The 12,616-nt window shown below is 44.9% G+C and overlaps 1 protein-coding gene across 1 annotated transcript in view; it reads right to left on the bottom strand.

Annotated features, from left to right (window-relative positions):
- Positions 1 to 12,616, bottom strand: part of TRABD2B (TraB domain containing 2B) — a 568,857-nt gene that overhangs the window by 499,964 nt on the left and 56,277 nt on the right. Inside the window, exon 3 of the mRNA XM_019528309.1 lies at positions 11,429 to 11,986. Within this exon, the coding sequence (XP_019383854.1) occupies positions 11,429 to 11,986 (558 nt within the window). The remainder of the gene's footprint in view (positions 1 to 11,428; positions 11,987 to 12,616) is intronic.

The following is a 12,616-nucleotide window of genomic DNA, read 5'->3' as shown; positions in this document are numbered from 1 at the left end:
TGACTCTAAGAAATGCATCAAGTATCCAGGTTGCAGCCGTATTGGTCTAGAGGAAAAAGCAATCTGGACTCATAGTAGAAATGATATCTTTTATTAGACCAACAAGATTTTTGCAAAAAAAATAAATTGCAATTAAAGATATTTTTTGCAAAAATCTTGTTGGTCTAATAAAAGATATTATCTCTATTGTGAGCCTAAGAAATGTAGGCTACCTTCTGTATGTTGAACCCCTCACTCTCCCAAGTAATTAAGTAGATTACTAATGTGTTTAGCATACTTACCTTGTCCGCATTTCTGCTAGTCTAAGTTTCTGAGATTCTACCTGATGACCTGGACCAACAATCAATTGTACTCCTGTATCCTAGGTAAATATTCCTAATAATCCCCTCCATGCTGCTAAATTCATGGGGCCTGATCGAGACCTGCTGTCACTCGTAGCAGCCCACCGGCTCTGACTACTGGACTAAAACTCGCTGCCTGGATTTGTTTAGAAACTCTGCTAAATTTCTCAGGACTCCGTTTGGTTTTGCAATCTCTTTCTTTTTTCCATGCTGGGAGCATCGTATCTGCATTACATGAATTACCCCCAGCGTGATTATGCTGTCACCTGTAATTGATTTTTCTTTTTCTTTTTTTTTGCAGATATTTTCTGCAAAATTGGCTTAGTGGCAGAAAGTGCACGAAGAACTGTGTTGTTAACAAATGCGGCAGGGTATAGTGCAGGTCATGAGGCTCAATGTACTTTCTGAAAGCATGATGTACTGCTGGGATGTTGGCAAGATAGCTGATCTCTCGCTCTCTCTCTCTCTTTAAAAAAAAAACAAAAAAAAACCCATCCTCCCTGCTGCTAGCAATGACAAGTGAGCTTTATTAAAATGGAAAGACTTTTTTTTAAATCGACTTATAGGCCAAGTAAAAGAATCAGAATAGACAGAAACCAGGGAAGATTTAGATAACCGTCATGGCTCTATCCATTCTGACTCCTTTACACGGACCATTTTCATGTGTGACCAATGGGTCTTTAGGTACTGCAGTTCATGGATGTCCAACAAATTTCCTGTTGAGGTACCCACATCTCTGAAGATAGAAAATGTTAAGTTTCTGAGTCTCTAGCTTCATTCATTTCATCACTATTAATTTAATCACAGTGGCATGCTGTGGCCTTCCATCACCCTTGTTCTTTCCTTGAGCAAAACCCATGCTTGGCATGAATGGAAGTTTTTTGAGCAAATCAGCTAGGCATGGCCCACAGCTTTCTGATACATAACTAATGGAAGGCTTTCCTACTGAAATTTCTATCTACACCTACTGGATCCTGGTTGCCAAAGAAGTTGTTGGCAAAACCTCACTGACTTCAAGAGGACAAGCTTTTCTTCCAGGCAATGTTACTACAAGCAACCTTCACCCAAACACTGAAATGCACCAGCAGGAAATTAATACATGCTATTTTAAAAGCTTCCCTAAAATTAGCCAGAATGCCTAAAGAAATGAACTCCAATCTGAGTGTGTGTGTGTTGATGGGCAAGATGCATTTAATTTTCTAGAGGGCAGAATAAGACAAAAGCTGTTCATTTTATTGATCTCAAAAGGGCTCAGTGCTGATAAACATCTGCAAGTTGCACAATGTCCACCCCTGTTGCACTGGCTGCCATCCCAACATGCAGAAGACATGGCTTTAATTTACAGGTTGTAGCAGCTTTCTCCTCTACTGTGTTTGCTAGTCATTTCATTATCATAGCACAAGCTTTTTTTGTACCAAAAAAAAAAAAAAGAAAATCCTTGGAAAACACAAAGCTCCACAAACTGGAAATGCAAACGCTGTAAAAATGCCAGTGCTATGAAAGGGGTCTGAAAAGGTTGTTCTCCGGTACTCCTCTGAACTTCTGAACCTAGTGATTTGTATGCAGAGGCATCAGTAATGTTTTATAATGGTACAGAGGATTTCAGCTGCCATCAGATCCACAAAGGACCTGAGCAAGTGTGAGTAGTGACAACATATTTGTGAACACTAAAGGACACAAGTCCACTAGAGGACACCAAGATAGTGGAATAAGTGTGTGGGTGTTTGTAAAACCCCCTTCTGAATGCATTTTTTTTTTGCAGATCCAATTCTGCACCCAGTCCAAAGACCATGAGACCCATGCAGTAGCCCCAGCTACAAAACGTTGACATCGGCTCAAGCTCCAGTAGTTCCTGCTTTTAGTTTGACACATTTCTTTGGGTAAATCTGATATCTTTTATTAGAGCAATTCATATAGTTGGAAAAAAAATTCTTCTTAGCAAGCTTTTGGGCACAAACGCCCTGCTTTTAGTTTGGGAGTTCCTCATTTTACTTTAATTGTCACCCAAGATGGCAGCCCTCCCTTTGGCTTTAGACATAACCTTGGGTCTACCAGCTATTTGTGGCATTCATAGTTTCACAGTTATTAGGGGCTGGACAGGACCTTACAGATCATTGGGTCTAGCCCCCCTGCACATGGGTAGGAAAGACTGCTGGGATCAGAAGACTCTAGCAAGGTGGGCATCAAGACACTTTTTGAAGATTGCCAGGGTCTTCTAATAAGCTGATCCTTCAAGCTTCAGAAAAGCCTCCAGCACCTGGAACAGGATTACAAAGATAATCCCCCTCTCAGGTCTGCAAAAAAAATGGTCTGAAACAAACTGGTGTTGAGGATGGGGCCTACTAGTGCCTTTTTTGATGCTTCCCGAGTCTCGTTGCCTCTTCCTTGGAGTACTAGCATAGCTGAAAGCTGACAGCACCAAGGTCATGAAAAGAACGGCCAGGAACATAAGACTGAAAAGTGACCTCCTGGTTAAGATTAGTTCCCTGTTAACATAACCAACCATATCCTTTTTCAAACTTCTGCATTTTAAAGCTAGCCCCTTCCACCCCTGTTATGACTTTCTAGCACAGCCTTCTTCCCTTTGATTTGGTTGGAAACCTTTTGATTTCCCGCCTAATTGTTTTCATAGTTTAAAAGCATTTGTTCCTGAACCTCAGCAAAAGTTTCCCTTAATCTTAAAAACTGTCAAGGACTTGTTTTGTGTGCATCTGATGGACCATCTATCCGTAGAGTGAGTGCCCTAGTTCTTGTGTATTCTTCTGATGCCGGGCTTCTCAGGAGTCCTGTTTTTTTTCTCTAAACCATTGTAGGCCAAGATTTTCAAAAGTGATCCAGCGATTGCTCGTGCCGTGTGTATAACATATCCAAGGGGAGTTGATTTGCCCACCCCCCCAAGAAAGTCAAAAGTTGGCATCTCCAACAATGAGGTGAACATTATTAGTCCCTTGAAAATCTTGACCTTGCATCATTTAAATGGCATGGATGGAGAAGACAGACACCTCATAGGCCATTGTCAAAGCAGCTGAAGCACTTTCTGAATAAAATGCTAAAAAAGGAGGAAGGATAAATCATCCATAGTTACTAAATGTTGGAATGAACAAGCAATGATTTTCTTTTTTCTTTTTAGCATTTTTTGCCTTGATCTGGCTTGTCTATCAATGAAAGTCAAGAGGTCAAGAGCAGAGGGAACGTGGGATCCTGACATGTATTACAGGGGAAGCCTGTTCAGCTCTCTGCCCTACAGTATATCACTCTGAAGTCCCAAAACATGTCTTGCCAAGAGGCCTGCTGTGGACCTCAGACTCAGCAGGGGCATGAGGTGAATTAGTGTCCTTGCCTTAAGTTCATTCCTGGTCTCTTCAATACATGAACCTCTGACCAGCCTGAAAGATGTGGGTTGGCTTTATAAACCTCCTCCCCTCCCCTCTCTCAAAGGGACCGAGGGGGGACCATTAAAGATTTTTTACTGAGGACTGTAAGCTATACTGTCCTCAAACTGAGGCCTTTCAGGTCAATAGTTTGTTCTTCTAGAGGTGAAGCTATCTGGCTCCAGGGCAGAAATGTTGTTATCCTGGTAGCTGCAGTGAGAATTCAAAGGTGGGTCCTGGCAGCGTTTAAGCAGTGAGCAACCCAGCAATGAGGGACTAACAACCAGTCTTGCTTTGCTTAGTATTGGCCCCTAAGCAGTGAACGGGAAGAGGGACTCATTTTTTATTTTATTTTTTTTAAGTTAATATTTCATGTTCCAGGTCAAATCAGTTCCAAAAACCGTACCGGATTGAGCCAGAACCCAATCATTGCAAAAATCATACCAGATTCAGCCAGAACCCAATCGTTGCAAAAACTGTACCAGATTGAGCCAGAACCCAGTCGTTGCAAAAACCGTACCGGACTGAGCCAGAACCCGATCGTTGCAAAAACCATGTATGACATGACAACCAGCGAGCATCTTCCATCCCACGCTCTCACCCTGGGACTTCAGATACTCCTAAATCCATTGGCAGGCATCCTATGTGCAGGCCCAAGCCTGGAGGGATTTGGATGCCCCCACTTGATCTTAGCCTACAGTAGTTGCAGTGAACTCCAGGAAGGCTGTTTAGCATGGTGGCCAGTGACCCAGTAAAAGGCAGAAAACCCTCACCCCTGGGAAGGCTACTGGCTTGAGGGAGTGATGTGCCCGTGGTGTCGGAGCAGGTGGACCCAGAGCATGACGGAAATGCAAAAGCAGCCGTGAAACTCTTGATTCAACCTGATGGGTCTTTACGCTCGGCTTCACAAAAATGTGATCTTTTGGTCTGGCCACTCCTGGATGGGGAACGCTCATTTTTAAAGATAAACGGCAGAGTTATTTTAAGCCAGAGGTTTTTCAAGGGGGCTTTATGCAGGTGAAGCAGGAGGGAATGTGGGAATCGTTAAATCTGTTCCCCAGGCTGGCACTGGAGAGAGGAGCCTGGAGCGACAGATCAGGCTGCAGCTGCTGGCCATAGCTGCTTCATTTCCACATACAAGTGCCAGCATTTGCATGATTTTGCACCTAGCAGCTCCTCTACAGGCCTAATATCCTTTGGCATCTAGAAGAGGCGAGGTGATCCAGGACACCTGCTTCCAACTCACCAGCGGGTGCACCACAACCTCACATTTTAGGACTGTGTTTTTATGTAAGTAAATATAAAAGCCATGTATTTACTGTCCCACCAGGAAGCCAAAGTCTTACCTGCTCACATATTATTGTCCCTCTGCCTTTGCCTCTTAAATATTGTTGTCAGGGTATCTTTGGGATCTCTTCCTGAGAGCTAGTACACAGCATAGCTCAGAAGTGCCTTATATTGGTTTTCAGGGAGTTATAGATAAAAGCATCCTAGTCAACTCTTGAGGACTCGGATGTCTATAGTGGCCTTATTATACATGAATAAGGGGGCTATTATTTAAAATGTGTATAGATTTTAAAATACAGTGTAGTACCCAAGGCAGACAAGGTTCTTTGGATGAATCTGGTATCTTTTATTAGACCAACTCAAATAGTGGGGGGGGGGAAATTGCAAGCTTTCGGATTTAAAAACCCTTCCTCAGGCTGAGGAAGTCTCTGCAGTTCATGTGTGCTCTTGTAGTACCTAAAAGTCCCCAGTCCAAGGCAAAGACCCCCATTGCGCTAGGCACTGTACAGACTTGATAGCTCCTACCCCCGAAATTTAGATTCCCTTGATGCAGCAGGGATTTGGGGATGTTTGGTGTCCGCATGCAATGCAAAAACGAATGGTATCACATCGCTTCCATATTTCAGTAAAGTTCAAAAGTCCAATAGAGGATCAGAGCCCCATGGTATCATGTGCGGCAAGCCGAAACACACAGGCGGTCTGTGCCCAGAAGAGTTAGCTGAGGCCTTCATTTTACTATTCCTTCATATCTGGAAAAGGCTGGCACTAGTTGGACTGAGGCTTATTATGACTGGCTGGTGATATGCTGAAGGCTTGAGACGGGAAAAGCGGATGGGGTGTGGGGGGAGAGAAATGCAATCGTGTTTTTTGAAGACTTATTAGGTACATTTTTAAAACTGTACATATTTGCAACTATACATAATAAATACTGTAGAGGACTTGTCAACTGCCCCTGCAGCTATCATTAATGTGCTGATTTCTTTCTTAGCCATCACAACAGGGCTCTAGAAAAGAGCTCTGATGGAGAAGAACGCTGTGGTATGAAAATTGAACATAAAGTTTTAAAATCTTTGGGGTGTCAATGACTGTTTGCAATTATTAGTAACAGCTACTCATTTCTTTCTGAGAGGCAAGAATTTTTGTGGGTGATTACCCTTGCCTCCCGCATCACCTGGACCTTCACAGCTACAACATCGCTAGCAGTACCTTTTCAACCTGTTTTGTGCATGTGTATGACCTTAAAAATCTCACCCCCATCTAAAATGATTAAAGCAATTCCCATTAGGATCTTCTCTACCACAAGCAATACAGAATAAGTTTTAATTTAGCCATACCCATTTTGCACTGGCCATTTAACAGAATTATTTGATTTCTCTCCCCCTCCCAGATCAGGTTTTCAGCCAAAAAAAAATAACCTGGAAAACTTTAAAACACTGATATCCATCAATCACACTAAAAATATTTAGACTTTTTTGAGTTTGGGCCTCTTGATGAAAACCGGACTATTTCTTTTAAAAGAAATAGCACATTTCAAGAAAACATTTTGACAATCTCACCAGCACCACAACAATACAATACAATAAATCAAGCTTTCAGACCCCTAGTTCAATGTTCATACTGATGAAATATTATCTGATTAAAAAAAAAAGATATGAAGCCAGATCCTTAAATATACTAATTTCTCCTGGTGCCTACAAAGTTACAGGTACCCTTGCTGAACCTTGCAAAGAGCTGTTTGCTTTTTCTCCATTTTAAGGGGGAAAAAGACCAAAAAAAACCCAAAAAAAACTTCTACAAGTCCTACAAAATATTTCCCTGTCTACACATTCATGTTTCATACTGCTCTGTGACTTGAGACCCAACTTAAGCGTGCAGAGATAGCCGCTGGTGATCAAACGTGATGGACCACCCATCGTCCTTTTATTAACCAGCACTTGTCCCTTCTGTAATCCTATCAATAGAGTAATCAGAGCTGCTATGTCCCAGGGTTTGACAGAACAGCAGGACCTTGTTAACAGAGTCATTTCTGCCACTTAATGCTGATTCTCATTAGAAAGTAGGAAGACAATGTTTATTTGTGCGGAGGACGAGGAGGAAGAGAAAGAGGTGAAAGGAGATAAAAATGGGGAAGTGTAAAGCATGAGCTGGCCCTGTTCAAGGCTTGCTTTCTTTTGATGCAGTCGATTCCCATGTGACATTAAGTCTGTCATTCTGAATGTATCCCCTGCCATTTAGATGCTGATCAGATTTGGCAGGAAGTACGGAAACCTAGACCCATGATGATGATGATCAGAGTCTTTTGCTGCCCTCTGTTCAATCGGTCATTCCCCACATAGAGATTGGGAGCCGGGCAGCTTTCAAAATCATGAGGATAAAGGTGGGCCCTTAACAAAGCTGCTTTGCCAACATGGAGCGCAGGGACTGGAGGCTTTGCCCCCCAGTTGAATGTGGATTAGCCACGGAGACAAAGAGCCAGCGATGGGGAATGAAAGGGAGCGCAGCGGATAACATATATGGCAACGAACTAAAAGGAAGAGCCATAAATACTTTTCTGACAACTCTGCCGGGCTTGGTCCCCAGCGATGGGACCAGGCTACAAAACTGATGTCCCACTTCTGCCACCACTGCAGGGGAGACACATTGCCATGGCTTTACAGGGACCAGGACTTCACCCCTGTAAAGCTCCCATGGACTTTAATGGAGTTGGGTTTTCACTCAGGCAGCTTTACCAGCTCCTTTAAAGCTTGAAGGAAAGCTCACGTTCAGATTTGGACACGAGTTTCCCTGATGTGAGGCCTGATCAGACAGATAACAGGCTGAGTCCATCTCTGCTTATATCAAAGAACTGTTCTGGCTCCTCGGGAAGCCCTTGTAATAACTAATGTTGGGCTTTATTCTGGTTTTCCACTGCCATGCTGGCATCCCAGTGGTCCAGCAATGAGATCGGGATAATAATGCCTTCCAGGAAACAGTATCCCCCCACAACTGCCCCTGGATCCTCTAATGAGCCAGTCGGCATTGATGCCCTCAGCATTAAGGATCTACATTTTGCTCCCCCCGCTGAGTAGAATAGCTCAGTTTTTTTTAAGGTATCAAGATCCCTAAAACTGGAGAGACTCCCAAAATGGGACTGAAAATGCAGTGTCCCCCAAACGCTGTCAGTGAGTCCAAAATATGGAGAAGCAAGGTCTGAACTCGGAGGGGTCAGGCCAGTTGCTGTGCATCCTTCCCTGACTAAATTGTCCTCCCCTCGCTCTTTTCTATCAGTGATTTTTTTTTTTTAAATAAACTGCCCCCCAAAACTTGGCCTCTAATGCAAACTGATTGGGAACAAGACTGAACCTTGACATTCAAACCAAAAGTGAATCAGGAGCTAAGCTTTCCTAGCGCTCGGATATAAGGTCTGCATATCGTGTTAGGATCGAGATAGAGGCCTCTACCGTCAGGTGATGCCCTGGTACTTGCTGGTACTTAATCATTCAGGGTCTAATTCTGCATCCCCTGCATAACCAAAGCTTTCGAGCACTTAGGATCAGTCCCTTATTAACCAAAGACTATGTAAAAAGTCAGTTAAACTCGATGGGAAAGCTATTGATACCAGCGGCAGCAGCAGAGCCAGCTATATCGGCAGGAAACATCTTTTCCAAAAATTCCCAGCAGAAACAGAACATCAACCTACAAATCGGATACTGGAAAATGGGAAATGATATATCAACTTCTACCTAAAAGGACTAGTACTCCAAGAAGTAGCAACTTTGGTTATGCATCTTTTGCGGTTTTTTTCATCTAGATAAAACTACTTCAAAGGAAGAGGAGGCGCAGAACCGCCCTGGGTCAAAATGCAAGTATCTCCACTTTCTTGCAGAACAGATCAAAACCAAGCACAACTGACTAACCACCACCTAGATTCCTCCTACTCGTGGTATCAGATTAACAGATTTGGTGCATGTAGTCCTATTAAAAATTGCAGCCGGACAAAGCTTCCTTTCAGACAGAAGGAAGCGGGGGGGAGGAAACTGCTATTTTAAAAAAAACTTGCTAAGGGGAAAATGGAAAAAAATTCCAACCCTGGAAAACAAAAACATAAAGATGTTTAAACAAGGCACAACTTTAAGACTTGGTTTGTAAATGTTAATCTATATTATATGCAATAATACGGGAACAGCCGTACTGAAAGCAGGTAAGAAGGCTGATGCCCTTAGCAGATTTGAGACTATAATTTAGCACAGATGTTCCCATCGAACTCTGCAAACACACGCTCTGGAATAGAAAAACAGGTTAATTTTTCTGATTTCCATGTTTAATGCGTTTAATTATACGTTTCTTAAGGAAGGCTCCAAGATGTAGAATTAAGAGGCAAAGCCTAGTTATAGTAATCCACTCCGCTCAATTAGCACAGTAACACACCAAGCAGTGGGGCTGCCAGACAGAGTGATAGCATTACAAATTACTACCGTCAAACAATTTGCCAGGTGCCAGGATGTATGTAGTTTAGAGGAAGCAAGAGCAGAATTATCTGGTTTGCTTTATGTAATTTTGTCTCGTGTCGTTCGGTGGCATCGTTCCCAGAACTGCTCCAAACTCGGAGCAAGTCCATTTTGAACCCCACTCCTGGCCAGTGACCTGTTTTAGCAGTAGTGTTAACTACCCGCAATCAAACCATAACCTATTTGGGGGAAGCTTCTGAGTTTTATTAACAAAATAACCAGCTTTGGTTGCTATGAAGTGACTCCTACTAAAATAGCAGCTGCTCTAATAATAATAAAAAAAAATTAAAAGGAGAGGAATTTTTTTTCAGGTTAAAAATTAGAGGAGAAGAGGAAAATAGCTTGAATTTCCATCCCCAGAATACTACAGTAAGAACTGTTTTTTCAGCTCCCTTTCCCTCTTGCGCATTAAAAATATGTAATATGATTCACATTTTTAAAAAGCTTCCAAGTGTATGTTTTTAACCAAGGGCTTTCATGTGTTTTTATTTTAAGTCTTACTTGACCCACTCCATCCAAATACTATTGAAATAATATTGGGTGGCTGGAACGGTTAATTATTTCATTTTTTAAAAAGTGTCTAATGGAGAGAAAAGGCAGTTAACTCTTTGAAGGAAAGAGAGAAAGCAACGTCCCCTGTTAAAATGCAGGGATTTTATTTTTTGTTAATGGTTTGCTTTAACAGTAAATTTTAAGAGACCAACCTTTGCCACTGCATTCAAACTCAAATTCTTGTTGTATACGGTTCTCTCTACAGAAGTGAATTTACAGCTGGGATCATCAAATGAACCTATTTTTGACTTGGCTAGATTTTTTTTCTACAACAGAAAACCCTTGGACCTTTTTCGGGGGGAGGGGGACATTATTTTATGACCATTTCCAGTATAAAGTCCTAGTTTGCAACCTCCGCTCAGACATCACTGAGTATTTTGTTTATGTAAAGATAGGGTAGAGCTGGGATTAGCTGAACTAAAAGTAATGATGAAAGTACGTATCTTTTTTTGGACATTATCCAGTAAATCCACACGATCAAGTGCTCTGGAATATTTCCTCTCATCTTCACAATATACAGCACGTCTCACTTTTGCCCTAGACAGTTGCACAAAGCACAACCCACCGCTGTGACCAGGTTCCTGATAATCTTCTAAAAGGAACCAGATTATGCCTTGATTTTTTTTTTTTCCTTTTTTGATCGACAAAACTAAATCAACCGACAGACAGATAGTCGAGTTATGCCAGCGTCTTGTTTTTTAAACGGCGTGCCTCACTTGCTAAACTTTTCAGAGAAAAACCACAGTTTCACAAAACGAACATTCAATTTACCCCAATACACAAGAGCTACGTTAAAGGCTTTTTTCCCCCCCAGACACGGAATAATAACTTTAAAACCCAAAAAGTCTGCACAGGATTACACACGGTGTAACAACTTCAACTTTTTTTTTTCATTCACTTCCTACTTTGAGCTCATCACAGGCAACAAAGCGGGTGGTTAGGAATACTGCTGCAGCAATGGGATGCAAGGTTTTGACCGATCCCCTTCCCTTTCGCAAAGGCATGGACGTGCACCCTTCCAGCATCTCTCTCTCATGCCCAAGTGAGACGTGCACGTGTATGCACGTCGCATAGGATGGGAAGAAGCTTTTTGGCCCATGGACTTGCAGGAAATCCTTTACCCAAGCAATCCCCACGATCTCAACGCCAAACCCTTGCGAACGCCTAGAAGGCACAATATCCACGACGCCAGCAGCCCCAAAGGCGACCTCTCTGCACGTGCTGACAAGCACCAGACCAGCAGATTATGGTCCTGGACATCACCCGAAGCCCACTGAAGCCAGGGGCAAAGCTCCCTCCATCCCGGCTTCATCTTGCCCCCCTTCCTTACGCTTGCTCGCTGTCCAGGGTCCCTCCTCCGGGAGGCCCAGACCCCCGGACCCTTCCTTACCTGGGAGAAGTTGAGCCCGTTCAGTGGGTGGCACTGCTCTTCCACCCGCTCCACCGCTCCCGTTGTCTTCTTCATCCTCTCAGCCTCCTGGGCCAGGTAGAGGTCGAGCACGGGCACTCCTCGGGAGCGGATGTCCGTCTCGGTCAGGGAGTTGACCATCAGCATCACCCAGACGGGCCTCTTGCGTTCCCAGTTGCCGGCGATGGCGTTGAAGAGGTAGTCGGCGTACAGCCCCTTGCCCCGCTGGTCCGGGGTCATCCAGTGGGGCAGCATGAGCTTGACGTACTCCAGGTGCCGCTTGAGGCGGCGGTACAGCTCGCGGGGCAGCACGTCCTGCAGGTTCTCCCCGTGGGGCAGCATCTGGCAGCTAGCCAGGCCGGAGATGGTGTAGGGGTCGGTGAGGTCCAGCTCGAAGTACACGCCGGAGCTGGCCTGGAAAGCGGCCTTGGAGTTCTCCGGGATGAAGTCCCACACCCGCGTGTAGGGCACGTGGATGGTGCCGAACAAGTAGGCCGGGGGGTCCCGTCGGATGGTCCACAGGAAGGAGTTCAGGTCCCCCTGCTAGGGAAGGAGGGCAGAGACGAGAGCGGTCAGCGCCGCCCCACAGCCCCGCGCGTGCCCGCCTAACGTGGGGCGAACACACCGCCTCTGTATGTACATTTTCTCGCGCCCGGGCTGCGTGTGTACACGTCTCTCCATCTCCACGCACAATATAGAGAGAGGATATACAAAGGCGCCTCCGCACAAGCTCGCCTTCATACCCTACAACTATACACAGCGGGGCTGTATGCACAGGCAGTGATTAAACGCGCGCATACAGCAACCCGCCTCTGCCACCGCTGCATCTCGGCACCTCTGGCGCATCCCGGGGCGGGGAGAGGACAAGGGTCCGTCTCGCCCTTGGAGGGCTCTGCAAGTGCCCCACGCAGAGAAACTGCACCGGGTGCAGGGAGGAGAAGAGGTCCCCGGGGCGCCTGGAAACTTAAATGCAAGTGCCTACACGCAGCCTCACGCGGACAAACCGCATTTGCCCCCGGTGCAGGGAGGGGACGAGGGCCCGGGGTGGCGGGGAAGCTGCACGCCAGTGCTGGCAGGGCTCCGCAAGTGACAGCTCAGGATGCACACGCCGCGCGGGCAGCCCCGGGGCTGGCGAAGGGCTGGGCTGGGGGGGAAGTCGGGGCAAGTCTT

Source organism: Gavialis gangeticus, unplaced genomic scaffold, assembly GCF_001723915.1.
Source record: "Gavialis gangeticus isolate Ggan-Ray unplaced genomic scaffold, GavGan_comp1, whole genome shotgun sequence".
NCBI lineage: Eukaryota > Metazoa > Chordata > Crocodylia > Gavialidae > Gavialis > Gavialis gangeticus.
Note: the sequence above shows the minus strand (reverse complement) of the source record. Positions and strands in the feature narration are given on the sequence as shown.